The following is a 22,521-nucleotide window of genomic DNA, read 5'->3' on the forward strand; positions in this document are numbered from 1 at the left end:
ATTTGTCGTGCACGACAGCGTGAACAGGTGGGTGTCACCACAGTCCTGAATTACGGGAGAGGAGTCTGGGGCCCAGGGCTTTGGTTCAGCTTTGCCCTGGGCTCTGGCTCGCAAGTGACCCGAACAGGCTTTAAACCCGTTTAGTTTGGTCTTTATACGTGTTACCAACATGACAGGGTAGCACGATAATTAAAGGTTAAGACGGCGATGGTATTTAGGTTTCTAAATGGGGCCGAGATGCAGCCCTCATGGCAACATTGAATAATTCAATGAAACGAGGCGCACCGGAGGCTGGGCAGGACCCTTGGGCCATAGTGAGCCCGTGGGAGGCGGAGGCTGCGGCCCTCGCTCGTGTTTATCTCCTTCCCCCGTGCCTCCCGCCCCCCAAAGCTACATTAATGACTTGCTCATGTGTTTTGTTTGAAATGCAGTTTTTGTGGCTCTTTTGGTGACATTTCCGTTGCTGGGGAATCGGTCGCCTGAGTTCTGTTTCTTTCTCAAACGTCTCTGGTTCCTTCCCCAGACTCGTTTGGAAAGACGCCTGCGCAAGGAGTGCCCGCTGAGCCCCGCGGCCCCGTTCATCCCGTCACCACCCAGGGGGCCCGACTGCGGCCACGCGTGGGCTCGTGGACTCTACCGCCCCCGGAAACGCACGGAAGCAAAAGGACTCAGAACGCCGACTCGCGGGTACCTTTTCAGACTAAGCTTTTATTTTTTTGATATTACAAACCAGTTTTTCTTTATTCACAAACCACTGTAAGTGATATAAACACTAATTTCTAAAGACAGATATACACATTTTCTGGGTTTGCAGATTGCGTGATGTGTGTGTTAAGAAGTCACTATATGCCACACATGATATTAATCTTTTTTTTTTCCATAATTCATAATAGCAATAGTTACTTAGATAAATGAAAACATTCCAAATAAATACTGTTTAAAAAAATCCAAAATGTTCGTTTACATCTCTGACATACATTTTAAAATGACTTATTGGCATCTTGGCGGAGTGCCCAGATGGAAGGTTTTGGAACATCATGGGGCACTCACTTGCTCTAAATGATTTTATTAAAACTACATACAGTCATGGGGGAAAGTACAGCTCATTGATGAAAATCAAAACTGCAAATTAATTTTACTTGAACCCACACAGTAAGAATTCTATGTTCGTGATTCCAAATACAATGCAAATTCTGGATTTCTGACCTCGGAGGCCATCGGGAGAGAGTTTTGGGTTCTCCCGAGCCACCCTGGTCCCTTTGACCGACCTCTCTCCCTTCTGGGGGCAGGGTGTCGGCGTGTTTTCATGGAATTAGAAACACATCTGCCCGGCACCCACAATCCTAGCACTGTCCTCTCCGTGGGGGAATGAGAATGGCCTAAAAACACCCTCTCTGGCCCCGCGCTCCCCCACCCACATCGGTCTGCGGAAAAGAACATCTGACATGCTGGCTTCTGGCTGCTAAGCAGTGCCCCCCCGCCCCCCCCCCACCCCTTGGCTCCTCTCCAGATCCCCAAGCATCTGTCTTAGATAGCGAAGCTTCAGAAACTTTGTTTTCAAATCTTGTGAAACTTTATTGATGGTTTAATATCCAACCGATCTTACTGCATGCACATAGATGACAAGAGAAAAGCTGGATCACACACACTTTTTTTTTGTTTTTTTTTTTTTTTAAAGTTTTGTTTGGTTTTGTTTGAAAGCGGAGTTGTTAAAGCGGATTGGCAGGTCCACAGCGGTGAGTTGATAATCGGCTGAGGGGCGCGCCATAGGGCCTACGCTGTACACAAGGAGACTGACCTATGGCAGCGGGACTACTGGAGGCGGCTGGCCGCTGTTTGTTTTTCATTTAAATACAAAAACAGGAAGACCCGTGACAGATACCCCAACTTAGGTTAACTTGTAAACAGGACAACATGGAAAGAGTTCAAACAGAAGTAGTACAAACTGCAATTTTTCGTCGGTCACTCTGGCCCTGTTTGGGGGGAGGGAGGGGGACGGAGCTTTGTTCTTGGGGGGCGGGTTATGGGGAGAGGAGAGGGGAACCTACTTTTTTTTGCTTCCTTCTGACGAGTGTCCTGGGCCTTGGAGACGGAACTAAAGATACTGGTTTGAGAGACTCCTCGGGGACCAGGAGGAGGAGGAGGAGGAGGAGGGCAGGCTCTCACGGACGGAAAAATTGCAGATTGTTCACACAACACAGTCATGTTTCAAAAAGTACCAAGCTGATGAAAATACCATGATTATCTCTACTCAATGATTGCAATACTTGTAAAATGCTTCTATAAATCCGAATATGATTATCATGTAATTCCATAAAAATTATACATCTGTCTCTAACAGTTGCTCTACTAGGCTAAAACTAAAGCTTCATAGACTGTTTCTAGAACTTAACAACGCCACTGCACAGATGTAAATTTTATACATTTTTTTTTTAACTGGTACAAAGAATTTAAGTTTTTATTACTTTCTTTTTTTGGAAAAAAAGAAAAAAATAGAAACAGTGCTTTTTTATCACCTTTTTATTAATGTTATTTTTTTTTCCCTCCCGTAATATAAAAGTCAGCAATGATATCAATAATTTATTATACTGGAAGAAATATAAAAAGAATGCTTGTTGATGGCCTAACTAGCAGTTTTTGCCTAAATAACTAGCGGCTGGTTGAGAAGCTGAATACGGCCAAGTGGAATGGTTTAAAGGGTGGGTTTGCACAGCTTCATTCAACTTCAACTTGGATGCACAAAGTGCTTGGAGAAGCACTCCCTTAAACAACATAACCTTTGGCTTGAACTCAATGAGTAACTTAGAACCGCTGACATATGATTGTTGGTGCAGTGGGTCGTTTGGATTCGTCAGTTACTATTCTGGGTTTCTTTTTAGCCCAAATCCCGGTCCCCGTCCCCTAAGACCCCCCCCCCACCCTTCCCCGCTCGTAAAATAAAATAAAGCAGATGCAGAAAAAAATGACTATTGTAGTCACTTACACCCTTCCCAGACAGCTGATAACCCCAGTAGCTTAAGATTCAGCATATAGAATTCATTTACATGATATAGCACTCTGGATATGGCCCTAAACCGGTTTTTATTCATAGCTAGCGTCTCTCTAGTTCAACCACAAAAACTCCTACAGCCAGCAACCAAACTACGGAACCTTCAGAAATTAAAGACCCACAATATTAAAATACACAGAACAAAATATCTGAGGTATAAGATAAAAAATGTAATTTTTTTTCCTCTTTTTTTTTTCTTTTTTTTTTTTTTAATTTTTAGAGCTGCTAAAATGATGTACTACTGCGTGTATTGCAATACCCAGGCCTCGGAAAGCTTCCTCTCTCCCCACATTGGAAGGTTTTAATGGTTTTGTCATTTAGTATGGAGCAAAACGGTTGTATCCCCCTCGGTATATACTAGCCTGCAATGAAGAAAGAACGAGACCCACATCATCAGCATGGCTCCTAGTCTTGGCATCAGTCAAGGGTGCAAAAGCATTCTGAAACAAAGCAATTTGAGGGGTGTGTTTTTTACATTTTCCTTTTGCAACACGTGGATCATCAAAAAAGACTCATGTGAGAAACAGACACGCAACCGAAAGGGAGGCGCCCCCTACCCATCCCAGCTCCGTCTCCGAGAGCTCTCGACAGGGCCAGTCCTGACCTCCCTCGGCGACTCTTTCTAAAGAAGGTCCCTGCGAGACCGCGTCCCGTCGGCCAGCCCCGCTGGAGAGGACGCCTCCGGCACAGGCTGGGCGATGGTGGGATGCGCCCTGACTCGTTCTGTTGGCTCGTCTGACTCACGAACGCGGCATCCCGTTGGCCAGAGCTCCGTCTGCCCTCGGCTCCGAGAGCCGGGGGGCAGCCGGCGGTGGGGGGGGGGGGGATGCCGCGACCGGCTTTCCTCTCCAACCCGCTCCGCAAGCGGGCTCGGTGTTGGGGCAGAGTTGCCGAACGCAAAATCGGGATGAAAATCTACATCAACTGCTTTACTTGCCCGGGCTCGACACCCTGGAGGGAATGGGTTCTTGAGAGGGGGGCGGGGGGTTTACGGATGAATTGCTTGACGTCATCGAGCTTGTGCGGAAATAATACGTTTCCAAATCACGGCTGAATTTCTATGGCCAAGCTCCAATGACGTGTCTGGTCACGGCTCTAGATGGCTATGAGGTGGCACTTAACTATTCCCTTTTTTTTTTTTTTTTTTTTCCTAAAAGTACGGGCGATTCCAAAGAATGCCTATGGGGATTTGTTTTTAGGATAAGGTCTGGTATTCTTGATCCCAAGCAGAAAACTGCATGCCAGAAGCTTTTTAATGATTGCATACGCTCTCACGTGATGGGCACGTCTTACTGTACTCAAGAGTTTTAGTGCATAGAAGTTTGAACAAGTACAGGCAGATTCACCCCACCCTCGCCTCCCGTTTTCGCCCTCCCCCCAACCCTTCCCCAAAACAAAACCCCAGACTCCCCACCCCCACCCCCCCCACCCCCGCAAAAAAAAAAAAAAAAAAAAAAAGCGAAAACAAAAGACAACTCCCAAACCCAGCGGATTCCTTCTAATTCCTTAGGTACTAGGCACACACACAAAGTGTGCTCCTCTCTCTATTTTCTTTCCTGGGCGACTATGACTTTAAACATGAATTGTAATAGGGGAGGAGAGGCAGTCAGATTCTCAGCTGCCTGACAGCAGAGGCCTGGAAGTGTGCAGCTTAGCTCCTCTGAAGTCTGTGCTGGGGCTGGAACCTTGGGGCTATGTGAATGAGCAGCGAGGGAGGGAAAAAAAAAAGAAAAAAAAAAGTTCTGCATTGACACTGCATTCTGTTAGTGATGGATTTAATTATCAAAATGACTAATTATTCCATTAAGGTAAGTGCTCTGCTAGGTGAGACTTGCAAAATTAGAAATATAATAACTTACATGCACTACATTGCCAAGAAATTAAGACATTTATCAAGTTTACTGGGAGGATTAATGTGGCATTTTAGCTGCTGTTAGCACAAGAGACAAATTCAATTAAGGGGAAGTGAGGGGACGTCAGCCGTCCACCCGTCCGCTAAGGTCCCAGCTGGGGGAAGGGGAGGGAGAGCAGGAAGAAGTGAGGAAGAGGCGGGCCTGGTACTCACCATGGCACCAACGCTGTAGGTGGGGGCTGGAGCAAGTGTGTGGTGGTAGGGGTCGGCAGCATAAACTCGTCCGTAACTGCAAGGAGAACACGGGGCACGTCAGTCCGTAATAGGCAATTGCCGAGTCCCGAGAACCCTAACATACGAGAATTCGGAGACAGCGCGGGGAGGCCCTGTTTGTCTTCGGGGGTGGGAACACGTTCCCACCTGCCCCACGACCTCGGAGAAGGCCAGCTGTGTCCAGCGCCGCCTTCTGTTCCCTTAGCATTTCTGGCGAGATCATAACCCATCTTCCTCTCTCTCGTAGCGCCCTTCCTATGCTGCTCGCAGAGCTACCACAGAGCCCCAGGTAGGCAGAAGAAACAGCTTGAAGGAGTGGTTTCAAGAAGCCCCGTACCCGCAGGGGACCTGTCTCTTTTTCCTCGAGAGACGCCGTCTTTTCTGCTAATTCGCCTGTTCCCAATCAAGCGAGACAAGGTAGGTCGCAAAGGGTCCAGCAGCCTAGTCTGCCGTGAGGGTCCAGCATCTCAGAAAATAACAAATGTACTTGAACAGGAGGACCCTTAAAGGCTTTGTAGGACCCCCCCCCCCACACACACACCCCACTCAAGAATGAGTCTGATTTGATTTCGATCCTATTACCCCAGAACTTCTGCCGCATCAATCAGTGGTCGGGTTTGGAGAAGGGTCCCATTTGGAACAATATTTCTTGAGGACGAGAGCGCATCTTTGGGTTTTTCGATGGCCCTCCCCCAACCCCCTCCTTGGACTGCCATGCCTCTCAGGACGGGCTGAACGCAGCAGCAAATCAGAAATGAAGGTTCAGAGAGTTTACGTTACTTGCTCGGGGTGCGAGCTGATCCTTGAATCTCTCAGGACAACCCGAAGGCTCCTGACGTGGTGTCTAGACCCTGACTCGAATGACCTGCCCCGCTGCCTTCCTGGAGAGAGTCTGCACACTGGTCTTGCTAACGATCAAAGCTGAGGCGCGCGCTAAGCGAGGTCAGGTTCCCTGGAACGGAGATCCTTATCCTGCACGTGCTTTCTGGAGGAGCCCATCAGAGGGGCGGCGGACGGGCACGCGGGTTGGGGACTGAGAAAGAAGAGAAGCAAGGATGTGGTCTGAGCTGGAGACTAACTTCTGGCTGACCCTGGGAGCTGCACCCCAGAGAGGACCCCGCCTGGAGACAGGGACATCAGTTTTTTTTGTTTTTTTGTTTTGTTTTGTTTTTATTTGACAGCGATCACAAGTAGGCAGAGAGGCAGAGAGAGAGAGATGGAGGAAGCAGGCTCCCTGCTGAGCAGAGAGCCCGATGCGGGACTCGATCCCAGGACGCTGAGATCATGACCTGAGCCGAAGGCAGCGGCTTAACCCACTGAGCCACCCAGCTGCCCCGGGACATCAGTTTTTTAATGCCCATGGAAGCTAAGCAGGAGTTGGGGGCTTCTGTACGGAACGGAGGCTAACTTCTAGGTCCCATGGACTCTCTCTGGCAGCGGGGGTGGGGGGGGGAGTTCTCTGAAGGAGGCAGCCGCTCTGTGCCGTTAGCAGCCCAGGCGCAGGGCAGCCGGGGGTCGCGTGTACCGGCTACTACATGAGATGCACGTCCTTTACCAAGGGCTTGTGACTCCTGGACTTTACTTTAGGGAACGAAGGAACGAGGTAAGAGGAGATGCTTTGTCTGCACTGCCAGCCTTTGGCTCCCCTGCCGTCTCGTAAAGTGTCACTTGCCCAGATTTCGATCCTTGCCTTTCCTTCCCATCTTCTTTTTCACCGCTGGAGGGTAAGAATGTCCTGGTGCGTCTCCCTTGGTAGCTCAGGCCAGAGAGTCTGGGACCGTGGGAAGAAGCCTGGGTGAGACCCAAGAGAGCTTCTTTAACCTTTAGGGTCCGAGTTAGACCCCCAAAGGGAAAAGAAATTTTTGACGAGACCAAGTTCTCCTCGGCTGTGTCCTAGTCCTAAAGCCTGCTTGCGTGTTTCCAAGGGCTCTGAGCTCAGATGACCTGGATGAGGCTTCCTGCTTAAACACGCCGCGTTCTCCTGATCCTGCAAAGCCGGGGCACCAAGGGACGTTTCTTTCCTGAGGTGACCCTCTCAGGGAAGCTAACGAACAGCCATCCCCTCTTGGTCTCCATCCTTTGGGACACCCTTGATTGATCTGTCTCCCTCCGATCGCTTTCGGGCAACAACACTCCCTCTCTCTGGGAAGAAGAACAGTTCTAAGTCCAAGACCAAGGGCGTGTTAGAGGGAGGAGGAAGTTTTTGAAGACATCTTAGATTCACAGAGGTCACCCGTGAAAGCTGGACCTCTGCCCACATCACTAGAAGGAGATGTGAGTGGGGGTAAAAAGGACACGATCTAGGAGTTTGGTGCTGCTTTTCACTTTGTGAGCAAATAGTCTGTCATTGGTCTGGAGGGAAAAAGGGACCACTAATAGGATTATTTTAATGTACTTCCACCCGGCAAAGCTGGTCTTAAAATGCAAAGATAAACGGAAAATCCCCGGGAACTTAGGAAGTGATGCCAGCCTGTCCCTGTCATGGTATTCCTTCAAAACGAGCAGGATAGTGCCCATTTCGAGAAATTACTTTTTTTAGAATTCGGGGGAAGGGTTTTACCGGGGCAAGATTTTCATCTTCGGAGGAGAGAACATGCTGGTAATCTGAACGTATTCAGTGAGGATGACGCCCACCTCTGCCCTCCGCGTGCCTTAGCGGTAAATTCTTCGTTGCCTCTAACCCTGGGCAGAGCTTCAACCTTTGTGGAAAACCCAAGGTAACAATTTGGCAGTATTCTCTTCCGAGGCAGAAGAAAAATACAGCGGCACTGAACGATTCCTCGTAAATGAGCAGGCTCCTTTTCTCCTCGGGGTGACCTCTACCTTCAGGATCCGATGGTTTTATTATGATTAATAAATTTCATTTCCACAGAGGAAAAGGGACCATGTCAGCTCAAACTGAAAGCAAGGAGGCTTCTTTTCAAATGCTAATTTCTAAACACGCCCTTGCGTGACACGACAATTCAGACACAAGGTTATTGGGGAAGATGGGGACCGGAGGGCTAGTCTTGCAGCAGAAATGCCAGGCACGTCAGCGACCTCCTGTCCTCAGAGCTGGCTGAGCACAGCCCAGAGGAAAAGCGGCGATTCCCAGGGACCTCGATGGGAGTGACGGGAAGATGTCTTACGACCGCCATGTTCCGAGGGACCTACACACACCGCCGTCACCCTCCAACGCCACCCTTCCCTTCGGCAAAGTGGACAGTGGCGCAACCTGGCCACGATGCTACCATGTCCCCACATCCCGCCCATCAGAAATTACAGATGGAATCTTCCAGTGTCTACCTTACTCCGTTCCTGCTATGGCCACCCTCACCTCAGCCACCAGGGTTTCATCAGAACCGCACCCACAACAGCCTGACGTCTTTCCTCTTTGCTGCTTCTCTTGCCTCTTCCAAGCACCAGCCACGTGCATCTGTGGCTAACAACTCTACCATCCGTCCGTACATCATCCATCCATCGTCCATCTAGTCAGATATAAATGTCATCGTACCTCTTCCGTGCTTCAACCCCTCCAGTGGTTTTCCGCTCATCCCAGGATGAAACCCAGACTTGCCTGGGTCGCCCCTGCTCCTTGCTCCCTGTGCTCCAGGCGCACTGGCCCCTCCGCGACTCCGACTCCGAGGACACATGCAGATTCATTTTGTGCTTTAGAGTCTTGGCCCTCGTCTGCCCTTCGGGTAATGTAGCAAGTCTCAGGACCGTTTTTGTTTACTTGCCCCTCGGCCTGATGACTGACCCCTCCCATCCCCCTCCCTACCCCTGCCAGGCATGTCAGCCCCGCGGAGGCTGGGCCAAGTCTATTTTGTTCACCTTTTTGTATGTGCAGCGTCCACCCAAGCACTAGCCACGGCGCAGGTGAGCCAAGGGCCAAGCCATCGTCGCTGCCTGAGGGAAGCAGCGCGGGGAGGAGTAAACCGGGAGAGAAGACACTTGCGCCCATCCTCAGGATTCTGTCCGCAGCCAAGCTTCTCCAGAGGGGCTTCCTGAAGATTCCTGAAGGTCACTGTGCCCACAGACATTCCAAACCCTTCGAGACACGCCGAAGGTAAGTTTCTGGGGACTCTGGGCGTACAGCGTGGGTAATTCCACATCACCCCTGAGAGGTCATAGAACACTGGCCAATACGCCATCAAGCTCATCAGACCCCTTTAGGGAAAAGCCAACCAAACAACAGAATAGAAGGTAAGAGCTTTGTGGGTGACCTCACCATAGCTTGGGGCCATGTCCTCATGAACCCGTCTTTTTTTTTTTGACCTTAGCAACAAATGGAAACAAGGAGGCCACCTGTGGTGCTGGGGAGAGCCCAGGGCATGCGGCCAGAAGAGCCAAGTTCAAGTTCTGCCTTGGTAATGTCCTTCCTCAAAGACTAGGTGAGTCGCTCTCTCTTAGCTTCATTTTCCTGTTTGCATGAAATGGTATTCTTGGGTCTGAGCCCGGTCTAATCATCAAGCGCATGGAAAGAAACCAGGTACCATTTGAAGCAAGTCTACGGATAGGTGATTGCGATGGTGGGGTCTTACACGGGGCTTGCCAAGCCCGGCTCTCACTCCCGCCTAGACTTCTGGGCTGTAGCGGCAAGGGAGAGGTTCTCTTCTAACCCGACCGCGTGGCGCCCTAGCAGTTAAGTTACAGATACCATTGGAGTTAAGCACTACCTACTTTCTGAGTTACAGATGTAGTTAAGAGCATTGCATTTGAGCTTAGGGTTATGTCGGGACTAAAATGCATAACAATGCTGCCCATGGAGTGGAAAAGAGAACCTGTGTTTGTTAAAGTGCTTTGTCAACTCTACAGAGAGATGGGAATATTACTTCTTAATACCCTCTGAATTTTGTTGAAATAAGCTGGATGCTAATGAAATACAATAGAGCTGTGTTGGGGCCCAGACCAGGATTCTAGCGCAGTGAAGTGATTTTCTTATAGGGACAGAGTAAGAACACTAATTAGTTTCCCTGTGTTTTACTCTATCTCAATTAAGAGCCTCTCGGAACTTTATTCTTCCTGTAGCATCACTTCCTCACGCCCCCTGTCTGAGAGATAGCTGGCGAGACCTTGAGGGAGCAGGAAGGGGAGTGAAAAACCCTCACCCCACCCCACAGGAGAAGTTCCCAGAGGCGTGTAGCTCTCCTGGACAGCCTGACTGCTGCAAGGACGCCCGGAGGACTGTGCCCCGGCCACACAAGAAGCGTGGCAGAGTAGGCTTCAAAAGAGGATGCGTCCTGATCGCTGGCGTGTCTGTGCTGTCATCAGGGGCCACAGTGCCCTCCTCACTGGATCTAAGATATAATCTGAAAGACACTGGGGAAAATGGATCCGGGCCAGTCACCCACGTACGGCGCAGTATGCAAAGGGAGAACCACCATACCGTAACCCCGCAGTTCCAACAGCCTGCTCTTTGGAGAGCGACAGTGAAGCTAAGGGATGTTCTCCCTCTTCACTTTCCGGGAGGGTCCACTGAGGTCTGGATCCCAGGATGGCTCAGCCGAGTTTGGGTGCCTGAGGCGCCCACTGAGAAGACGGAAGCGAACCTGTCCAGGAAGAGGGGCCCCTCGTCCCACCCTGTCCCTTTGGTTTCTTGAGCTTTTCCAGATGAAACACCGAAGGGCTTTTAAAAGAAAATCCTTTGGTTTTCCTGCTGCTGCTAGTATAATCCACTGCTAGGCTGTTGCTTTCGCTCCATCCAGAAAGCAAGCATCTGGAATACTCTTCCAGATCAGGCATGCTTTGCATTTGGGAAAATGCTCTGCTCCTGGCAATTCTCCGTGGCTCGAAAGGAGCTACAGGAATTATCAGTCAGGAAGGGAAGAAAAAGGCCACATGGAGGGTACGTGGGCTTTGGGGTCCCTCAGCTCTGCCCCAGCTGTTGCATTAGTGCCTGCCCTGATGCCACTGAAAATCAATCCATTTTCAAAAGCAGAGTGTTACGGGCATTTCTACTTCCTACTGACCCATCTCCTACTCATCCTTAAGTAAAAATGCAGCCCAATCTAGGAAGATCCTACAGTCCTACTGAAAGAGGTGGCGGGCTTCTGATGAACGCCTCGGGGATTCTGGACTGCAGGATCTGACCGGTGGCTTTCTGTGGGGTTTCTGGGAGCTCAGGATGGAGACAAAATCCTGCCTTTGAAAAGATGAAAGCCTGCAGCCCAGAATACAGGAGGCCACAGCAGGCCTTTCCAATTCCTGGTTGGGGATGGCTTGAGCTATCTTGTAGATGAATGCACTCTTACTTTCACGCAAACCAATACCAACCAGACAACCGAGAAGGCTCGGGGTACAACCGTCCTTTCTCAAATGGTAGAACATCACAACTTTCAGCCTGCAGAATCTGGGTTAGCACAATGTGCACTGGTTTGAGAAGATCTTAGGACAGAAATGGTTAATAATCACCAAGATTTGCGGCAAATCTTCCAGGGTCATTGGCAGCAAAGACAATGAGTTGTTCTCTGTCCAGCACCAAGAGACCCGGGGCCCATCAAACTGCTTCATCTCCACAGGAAGAGAGAAGAGGGTTCACAGGACCCCAGGCCACACATCTGGGATTGCCACAATAGGGGGACAGTATTAGGATGGGGACAACTTGAAGGTATTGGGAAAGAATTAAAAGAGAGATGGGTTAGAAGGTGGTAGTGTTCCTGCTCACTTTCCTGTGGAGAGTCTACTGGGGTCTCAGTGGCTCAGTGAACATGTTCTTGAAGGAAACACTCCTCTGTGACTCCTGTAGCCTCTCCTAGCTTTAGTCTGGATGCTGACATTCGTCGGCCACTTTTATATGGTTTAGAGATAGGTACCAAGATGACTAGATGACCAAGCTGTACTCTAGAAGCTTCTCAAGATACATCGAAGAGGAACTTAACCAGTCGCAAACTGAAAACATCTATAAAACCACTTCGAAAGTAGCAAAATTTCCCCCCAAACACCCAAGCAGCAACGGAAGAACTTCTCCAAATGAACAACATGAAGTCATCTCACCGGGTCTCTGACATTCTGAACGCTGTTCACTTCCTTAGCCTGGATTTGAAATCGTCACCTTCACGAATCACTTACTACGCTTTCCAGCCTCCTGTTTTCTTTGCTCAGAACCAGGGGGGAAAGCAGCTTCTCAGATGGTAGAACATCACGTTTTAACTAGGAAGGCGTAGAGTTTATGCAACCAAACTGTCACACATCTGAACTGCGCATACGTGAGTTCACCTGTAACATCTGTTGAGGAGCAGCCCACGCCGCCAATGGCGATCAGAGGGCCTCGTCCATTCTGCACACTCTCCATGCAGTGCAAAACCTCTTCCAATTCTGAATCTCCAACAGTTCAGGTCTGAGCTAAGAACCTCAATCCTGGATTCATCAGAGCAGGGTCACAGCCACTGCCTGGGAGTTGAGACGACCCAGTGAGCCCTGCTCTTGGCCCTCGGTCCTTCACTCTAGAATGCCTCCTCCAACAAGAGACACATCCATAGCTGTGCGCTCTTTAATGCCAAGCCCAAGGCCATCCCCCTCTTGCAAAGGCTGTTTCGCCTTCTTGGTGTCCTGATAACTGCTCTACCCATATCACTAGGAAATCCCCATCCTGCTCTGAAATCAACGTGGCCCCCAGCTGGGGCTCAGTCTCCTGGGGGAGCGGCTAAGAGTGATCTCAGAACGTTCACCTCCTCTTTGAGCGACTTCCTCCTCCTGTGAATGGAGGTAGTGGTGCGTACAGACTGGGTAAGGCAGTAGGGAGGTTGATGTGAGGGTGACGGTTTACCGGCTGAGTCAGCAACCCCGTGAGTCTCAGATACCGATACCATCAGGCTGGCGCGCACTGCCTTCTCTCCATCGCAGGTGGGGTCACGACAAGAAAACCCGTGGAGTCCATCGGTCAGAACCACCCCGGAGGTAAGCATCTGGAGCCCCCGTGCCCTGTGTAAGCCGCTCAGACATTCTGAGAGCTTCACCGGCAGGGTGAAAAGAACGAGCTGACACACACACACACACGCGCTAACTACACCCTCACTCGGAGGCAAAATTAAAACACCAAGTCACGACACGCTGCCACAGTCCGGATGATCCGTCACGGTATTTTAATGACAGGTGAGTATCCCTCGCCTCTAAGAAACCAGTTCTTGGGGCACACAAACCCTTTCAATACTCACCTGAGCAAAAGGAATGAAAATCTAACTCCGGAATGGTACCAATAAAAATATAATGAGCCAGAGATGAGGCATTTTGAGGTTTATCGCAGCCACGTTAAAAACTTGAAAAGAAAGAGGGGCGATTCACTTTTATATATTTAATCCAACATAGTAAAATATTATCCTTCCAATGGGTAATGAATGTAAAGATTATTAATGTCATAAAGTGGTTTTACATAATTTTACAAACGTAATTTGTATCCAAATATAATTTGTATTTGTACGGTTGACACAATACTGTCTGATCTACAAAACATTAGATACGATATACAAATACATTTGTATTTGTATTACAAAAATAAATTTCACATCATTATTGTACTAAGGTTTCAGAATCTAGTATGTGTTTTGTACTTACAGCTCATCTTGGCTGGGACCAGCCACATTTCAAGGACCCCGTAGCCAGTAGGGCTATCGGCCGCCATACTGCATAGCGCAACTCTAGCAAAATCTGTCCTGCGCTCTCCTTACCACCGAAAGGGGAGATTCCTGACCCATCAGCTCTGTGGTTCCTGAAGAAGTAGGAATTACCTGGGAGAACTTGTAAGAATGCAGATTTTTGGGCTCCCTCTCCAGACCTGTGCATCCGAATCTCTAGGGCAGGGGACATGGGAAGAGGAAATGGATTCTGCATTTGTAATAACTGCTGTTCTATTTTTTTTAATTCAAATTCTGCACTGATACAGCACTACCTCCCTCCCTCAAAGCTGATTTGGAGCTATTTGGATATCTTTGATTTGTATAAGTAAACTGACAGAGACATTTTATTTTTATAGGGTATCACTATGGCATGTCCTAAGCTTTGAACTACACCTAGTGCCCGGCAAGCGCTCAATAAACATTATAATTATTTTTACTAGGTTCCTTTGTTTATATGTTCCCTGAACACCCTGCACACTCCTAGTATAATACACATCACATTTGATTGGAAACAGACCAATTAACTGCAAATCAATTTGCTGCAGGACGACTTTGCTGAACAGTCAAATAACCAAAATGTAAGGAGGACACTTCGAGGAAGTTTGCTGAAGGATCAGTGAGGGGAATGGCCTAGTTAGAAACTCCGAAACACTGTGTGAGGCAGCGTGGGTGAGCAAGAGTGTGTTTCTGTGCCTGTGTGGGCACCTGCATGTGTAGGTTGGGCGGGGATCGAAGGATGGGAGAGGGTTACGACACTCTATGTGGCCATGAACTTGCTTCTGATAATGACTTCATCAAGTATATAGCAGCCCATTCACGGGAGATGGTTTTAATGGCTTTGGCCATGCCCTCAGCCAAGGCTTTTTCGCAGATCCCCACCCTTACCTAGTGTCCAGTACTCATACAGAACTGGGGGTGTGTCCCCACGCTGGCTTCCTGTGCCTCTAAGATGGTGCCTGGCCTGGTAGAGGAGGCAAGACTTGCTGCTGGACAGAGACCCAGCCTCCCCCTGGACCCCAGAAACACACAAGCATGCGCACACACACTCTCTCTTGAGCAGCTGGAATTGAGCAGCCAAAACCACCAGTTCCAAGTTTCTGGTAGTTTTTAGGGGATGGACTACCCTGTTGATCTCTAGCCATTGATTTTCAGCAAAAGAAGGATATTTGGGGAACCAACCCGGAACACACGGTGCCTGTTTGACCCTATCTCCTGGAATACGCAGAATGCTCCCCGGCAAGGCAGCTGCTCCCTTCCGCGCCCTGTCCCTGCACCTGGACTGGTGCCCAACACGACACAGTATCCAACACACACCTGGTGCACATAGCGGATGCACCAAGTCAAACACACACCCAGGGGAACGGCCATCTGGGGAGCCGGTAAGTTCCCTGAGGGCCCCCAACATTTTAACAACTGTGCTCCCCAACTCACAAATAACTCCTCTTTCAGGAGCAAAGATAGCACAACTCAAGAGAGCAGGGGAATTCCATCTGGAGCCCAAGGTCAATGCTGTAAGGTCAAAATACAAGGGGCACAGGGGGGCAGTGGGGTTCAGTGGAAAGAACTTTGTCCATTGGGATTTGGGGAAAGTTACCCAAGTTCTCTGGATCTGAGCAATTTTTTTTTTTTTAACCTCTAAGATGAGAAGGAGGCTAACACCTCCCTCACTGAGCTGATGTGAGAAATCATCTGTGCATGTATGCACATGCACACACACGCACACACGCACACGCACAGGCAGGGACCTAAGTATCCATATAATTTATCATGCTCGCTCATATGCAGAATTTGCTCAAGACGACAGGAAGTTATCATCACACCCTGGAGAATTCAGCGAAGCCCGACTGATGGACAAGGACTGAGGGATACAGGGCTCCCTCTTTGTGGCGACAACAAGTCTTAGCACTCTGTGAAAATAAAACACCCTTGGAGCAAGAGGGAGAGCGTGGACGTTGAACACGGACTGAACTTCTTCCACCTCTAATCTGCCGGCCTGTCCTGCTTGTTCTCTGTTCAAAATGCAGCCCAAAGCCAACCCCTTTTTGGCTCTTCCACCACCATCGTCCTAACCCAGGTCCCTGCGACCCTCCTCCCCTCTCCCTACACCCCCCCTTGCCCCCCCGGACTGTTGCAAGAGACTCAACTAGTGCTCCTTCTCCTGCTCTTGTCATGGGTAATCTGCTCTCCACAGTGCCAAACTCATCGTTAGAATGATAAGGTAGACCACAGCTGACCCTCCAAGGAATTCCTACCACACCTAAATCTCCAGTGGTTTCAGATTTTCCAAGTCCTAATTTGTTCTGAGCCCTAGCGGTCTTCCTGATTTCATGTTCAACACTCTGCCGTGTATTCAGATGCCATGGCCCCGCCGCACATCCTGCCGAGCCCGGCTGGCCGCCTCAGGCATGCCTCAACCACAAGGCATTTGCACTTGCCACAGGTCCCTGCTCCAACATCACCCCCTCGGAGGTCCTCTCTGCCCGGTGAACCTAAAGGAACATTGCATCCTAGTTTCTATCCGGCCCTCTGCTCTTTGATTCATGAGAGCTGTTGTAGGATTTGCCACACCAGTATATCACATGCCTTTGCACCTACATGCCGGGCATCTGGTCTTGGCTAGAAAGGAGGCTCTTTGAAGGAAGGGTGTCTCCTGGCTTATTTAAGGCCATGTCCTGAGGGCTCAGAACACTTGCAGATACACAGTAATGACTCACTAGGTATTAATGAAGTGAGCTGAATTCCCAGCTGTTCTGCCTAACTAACGAACTTGTTTTGTGACCTTCCTTCGCGTATAAGAGCCGTATTGTCCTTCTGCTACAATCACTAGCCAGTCCTGGAAAATCTCCAGTAAGTCACAGTGGCAGGGAGCCCTCCAGTCTAAGAAAGGAGAATCATCTTGTCCCTTGTCTCTGCCATCGCTTGAGGATCCAACTCATGAAAGGTTCTTGATGTTACACAATGAGAAGACACCTGAGTGTCCAAAGTGAGCGTTGGACACATGCACGCTGGGGGCTCAGGTCTTCTGTCAAAAGGCCCCCAGGATCCCCCCCCCCCCGCCCACCATGAGCACTTTGTCCTTCAGGAGCAACCAAACGAACACCAAAGCCAAACAATGAATGCCGCTGCCGGAGACACTGAATAAGAAAACCAACACAGCCTCACAAACCATACACGCGAGCAAGAAAAGCTGCTTCTAACGTGGCTAGCAAAAGCAGGAATGACATGTTGGCATCCTCTAAAAAAGACCCAAGGAAGAATTGTCACTTTTCCTTTGGGGACAGGAGGAAAACCCCTTTGGTGCCGCAGATCCTATGGTCTCACGATCTTCATCTCACCATCTTTGCCCTGAGCCACCGACAAAACTGGCCAGCTCTGTCCCACAGGCAGCTGTGTGAGAACAACATGTCTTTATAAGAATTTCAGTTATTAAATTCACCGCGTCCTCCAAACTGAGATTTTAAGTGTTTTGCTCATTTCTTCCTTTGTTTAGAAAAACACTGAAATCCTGGAGATAACCACTTATTCAGGAGACCTGCCCTAAGGCGTTGTTCTGCACACAGGGATGGTTTTATTGGTTAGAATGGGGACGCCCCGGTTCTCCCAGCACGGGGGAGACGAGGCGCTCGGAGATTTCGTCAAAGCCTTGAGTCACAAACTGTGCTGACCGACCCGTTCCGATTTTCCATATTCACTCTGGCTGGGAGAGAATCTGACATGTGATTGATACGGGTGTCTCCTTTTTCATGCTTGGTTCAAAATTCAGAGTTCAAATTGAACCTTATGAAGCAGACAACATATTATTAATATGGCCATCAAAGCAACAGGGATCTCTCTCTCAATTTGAAATCTGATCAATAGCAATCTATTAAGAATTTACTGAGCAGCCATCCTAAATCAGATAAGGTAGGTGACGACACTCGCTCTACCCAGGCCAACTTTCATGATCTGTGGCCTCTTTCAGGAGTAGTGTGTGGGGGGGCCACTTGCTTACAAGGCCAAAGTGTGTCAAGTCACAGGATGAAATCAATGTCTATCTCTTAAATCTGCAACTTGGCAATGTTTGACCTGTGGTGTCAAAACACAACCCAAGGTACACCGGGACAGGCGTGTGTTTTTAACAGGAGAGTTGGAGGCGGTGGAAGTCAGCGTACCCACAAATGACATCCAGTGATAACGCTTTCAACCAACACCCTTCCCCACCGCAGTCAGGTACCCCTCCAGAAGCATGCTCCCTTTCCAAGGGTTTGAAGATGTCAAATGTCTCTCACATCCCAGGAACATTCCCCGCCACCGCCCCCACCCCCGGCCACATAACCATCCATCCCCTACCATTAAGAATTAGTGAAGTGTTAGGGATGTCACCACCTCCCACAGGGAGAAACAGATGTTTCAGGCCACGGGTTTAGAGAGGGGAAAGAGGGGAGCCCTTATCCAGGGGTTTTTTATAGAACTGGAGTAAGCTATCGCTTTAAAATACAAGCATGTATACCTCCTGAACTCCCGGGGCAAGACACTGAGCCATTAAAAATATGGACACCGAGTCTACTGATGAAACTTTTAGCTCGGACAGGGCTGGTGACATGCTCCTAGCACTCTGTCCTTCCTTCAGTTCCTTCTCACCAAAGACTGTAAGTGGGGAGGGCAGCATTAGCCAACAAGCCTTCATTTGCTGGGCTCCGCTGATAAAATGCCATCGATAGCAGATGAAGTTCTATCTGCAACACTCTGTGGAATGTAGGGTTTTGAAGGTCATGTCCTACTCAACTACATGTTAGTAAGCTGTACAGTCCTCCCTTGTTGGCTAAAAGCAACACATTGATAAGATTCCCTAGTAATTGTTTTGGTGAAAGTTTAGGCTAAAAGGCAAAACAAAACAAAACAAAATAAAAAACCCCAAAACCCCAAAACAAACCAAAATCAAACCAAAACCAAAGAACCCCGAATCTGTTAGCACTCACCTATCTTGCATTTAATCAAGTAAGTCCATGCTAATGAAAGTTCAACCATAACTGTTCTGAACCACATCAAAGCAAAAAGACAGGCATTATTTTGACGGACACATCATGCAACTTTGTAGTTTCTGTTTGCCAATGCCCTAATTCCAAAGGCAGAAGACTTTGTCTCTCTAAATCCTGCTACTTGTAATACATTTTAAAAGGAGATACAGGATCTTTCATTAATAGAATGAAGATCCCCTTCTCGTGAGACACAGATAATTATAGTCCCCAATGTCTCTCTCTCTGGCTTTCTGGATTCAGTCTTTTACAACTAGTCATTCAATAAAGATCCCAAATAATTCACATATACATCTGTGTGAACCCAGACAAAAATAAGTCAAAAAACAATACAAGTCACACGTCTGTGTCCTTAATCTCCCATTCAGCATTTTAACACAAGAGCACTGCTTATACGGTAAGATCCTACTGTGGCTTCCTTCAACAGAGTTTTACTTTTCTAGATCATGTATTCTTAAAACTGGAAATAAAATATCCCAGTTAGCAAAACGCCTGGTATCTTTTCAGACAGCGGAGCCTCAAGGCTTCGGCTATACTCCAAAGATAGACGGGCTTTGGTTTTTTTGTTTTTTTTTTTTTTAAACTCAACTTTCTAGAGTGACCAACTGCAGCATGTGAAGGAAAAAAAAAAAAAAAAAGAGAGAGAGAGAGAGAGAGAGAGAAAGAGAGAGAATACTGAGCTTTGGTTGGATGCACCAAGAAGTAGCAATGTTTGTTACCTGCAGAGGTGTTACAAGAAATTTCATCTGCTGCAACGAAGACGTACTGATTTCTGGAAGAGAAGATAAAATTCACAATACTGCTCGCTCAGGGGGGGATGTGCTCTCTGCCGACTGGGTGGATGTATTCAGATGCAGGGAGGGAGGGGTGCTGCTTTTGAATGGATGTTGCAAGGACAGGTGTGGATACATCTCGGACATCGAGAGTTTAGAAAGATCATGAAACAGGCATGCGGGGACCTGGCCAGCGGAATCATGGTGATGTCGGAACAGGGGGCCATGGACACACTGTTGCACCATCATTACTACTGAGTGTTCCCAGAACGGCATGCCGGGGGATGTGGCGAGGGCTGGGGTAATTCAAACTGTGCTTGCATGTCTGCGCTGAACGGAGACAACATTTAAAGAAAATACGGACAGTATGTTGGGGAAACGGGATACTAGCTACGGGAATCATAACAATCTGTGGTATAATATAAAAAAAAAATTACTTTAAAAGGAAAGGAAAAGAAATGCTGTCATTTCAGAAGAGAATGTTATATGGTATCATGTTATGGATAATAATTTCCTCACCGAACTAGGCTGGATGCGTAGAGAAGGTACAAGCAACTCCTACTGGAATAAATCCTGTCTTACCGAATTATTTTTAATGATGCCGTATTTAAGAGAAAATTAAAATGGAAAATGCTATTTTACTTTGATTTAGTAAATCCGGAAAGATGATCGAACTCTCTTAAGATGTTTCCAACTGTGGCATTTGCACAGTGAAATGTGTTCTAATTCAGACGTACTGTTTATTTCTCTAGAAGTAAGAACGTCTGTAGGAGGCAGATTATAAAAATGCCCCCAATGAGATTGGCCTCTTAAATGTGTCAAAAGCAGCCATGTAGAGTCTTCTGGTTCTCATTTGTTAGGTTTTACTGTGCGTATGAATCATTAGGAAGCAAGATAAATGCATTTTTTTGGCTCTTAGTTTGGGCTTCTTCAAATGTTTTAATGCTTCCAAAAAAGTATCTGATGATTGAGCACTTCTTAAAACATCTTAAGAAAGTTTTGCCATTGCAAGAGGTACACCCAGGAATATAAATAGAGCCACCATTGGAAAATTCACTAGAGTTTACCCTCCAGTTGAAAATTCTAGCCATTTCCACACCAGTGAAACCTAAACGAAATTATACATGCTCTGAGAATAGCACTCTATATGTTTCTCTTACACATAACAAAGTCACAGCCAAGTTCACTTATTGCCTCTCTTAAAAGACTAAAAGTTAGTGTCCCTGGATTTTTGCTTGGACACAGACGTTCTGAGTCCCACCAACATCTGGCTTCCAATTTCCGAGGTCTGAGGAGCAGTACACTTCATATCCCTGAGAATGAAGATGTTTGGGTTGCATATTTGTTTTGACTTGTTTACGTCTGACTTACTCAAGGGGCAGTAAGATATGGACACCCCCAATCACATGTATGCGATTCTTGGGTGGGCCAAACCAGCACCTGGCAGGACTTCTGTCCTATCGTGTGCCCACAAGAGGAACACGACCTTGACTACCTGGTTTATCCAGAGGGCCAGGCGCGCTGTTACAGCTGTTCTCCTATTACGGGGCAGGCCTCATTAGCTATCCAGTTCAGACCCTGTAACCCTAAAAGACTCTACCACCTTGCATCCCACTTCTGCATTTTCCTTAAGGAACTGTCCCGCCTAGTAGACATTAGGAAAACCGTGAGAGGCAACCAACAGATATAAAAATGATGATTGAATGAGCAGGGAAAACCTGTAAGAATGTGTTCTACAAGCATGTTTATAAAGACATTGGACCTTTTTCTTTAATTGTACCCAAATGTTAGGAAATGTGATGGTTGTCCTTCACAGCACTCTTCCTTGGGACATGACACACTACTTCTGAAAAATAATGCTACCATTTCTCTATTCCCTTCTGATTCCTCTCTTTCTTAGGTAACCTATATATTTTGAATTTTTTTAGAGTGTCTTTAGGATTCCTGAGCAAATTTCTGAACAAAGGGGGTGACTCAAAGAGTTGGCTCAGAAGACAGCCAACTATCAAGTCAAATCTATGTCAAAGCGTGAAGTTATCACCAAGAGTGATATCGTAGGGGATAGGCAATGTACTGTGCAGCAGTGCCAAGGAAGAATTATTTAAAGTACCTGCAAAAAGTAGTAGCCATTTGGATGTATCAGTTCTATACTGATTTTTTTTTTAACTCCATGCAAGGAGTCCTACAACATCCAGGAAGATTTCCCTAACATTTCAGGAAACCTTCTTTCTATGGAGCACATTAATTCCATGGAGTCAACCTATAAGATCAGCCCTCCCTCCACCCCCCAACTATGCTACCCTTTAACCAACTGATTTTAAGTACAATGAACAGGAAATGCCTGCAAATAATAGCCTGGGGAGGGATGTCAGGCCAACGTGGCCCCCATATGAGGCCAACAGAGGAATCTGGGTAGAGTTATAAGGGACAGGTTTCATGGTGATGTCTCTGTCCATTATGTTATGCCATTTTTATATACAGTCTGTGTCTCCCCACTGGACCTTTAAGATCAGTGATCTATTTTAGCCCATGAATCGATCATATGTGACCCTCTCTGTGGAGCCATTTACCTCACATGACCAGAGAGAGGTACGATCAAAGAGGATAATGACATCGCTAGGAGGTCACTGCTCTCCCCAGGACAAACTGAGTGACCACAGGAGCTGGAGGTACAGTCCGGACAGTGGGCTCACCTCTCAGAGCAGAGAGGAGGCTGGCAGGGGAGCCTGACCCCTTATGTCAATGCAAGTCTGTTCTGGACTCTCAACAAAGACACAAGAACTTACACTTCAAAGCAGTTGCACTTGACTTTCAGCAAAGTGGTTGTAGATGATAAAGCCTGGCCAAGTAGTCCTCAGCCTTGGCTGCACTGGTAAAAACACCTGGTGACCTTCTAAAATTCTCAGGAACCCAGGCTGCTCCTGAGATCAGTTAAAAGGGAATCTCTGTGAGTCCGTCTCAGGCA

The 22,521-nt window shown here is 47.9% G+C and overlaps 1 protein-coding gene across 35 annotated transcripts in view; it reads right to left on the minus strand.

Moving 5' to 3' along the window:
* Positions 1–688: 688 nt before the first annotated feature.
* The window catches only part of RBFOX1 (RNA binding fox-1 homolog 1), a 1,569,090-nt gene continuing 1,547,257 nt past the window's right edge, over positions 689–22,521 (minus strand). For 11 of the 35 annotated variants that reach the window (XM_082713149.1, XM_082713148.1, XM_082713127.1 and 8 more), the window contains 2 exons: positions 5,115–5,190; positions 689–3,489 (listed from right to left, as the gene is read on the minus strand). In XM_082713149.1, coding sequence (XP_082569275.1) covers positions 3,367–3,489; positions 5,115–5,190 — 199 coding nt within the window. In that variant the 3' untranslated portion in view covers positions 689–3,366. Of the gene's footprint in view, positions 3,490–4,500; positions 4,742–5,114; positions 5,191–19,502; positions 19,556–22,521 lie in introns of those variants that run through there. The other 24 variants (XM_082713116.1, XM_082713126.1, XM_082713119.1 and 21 more) reach the window with 9 other exon arrangements.

This window comes from Mustela nivalis (genome assembly GCF_964662115.1).
Source record: "Mustela nivalis genome assembly, chromosome: 19".
Classification (NCBI taxonomy): Eukaryota; Metazoa; Chordata; class Mammalia; order Carnivora; family Mustelidae; genus Mustela; species Mustela nivalis.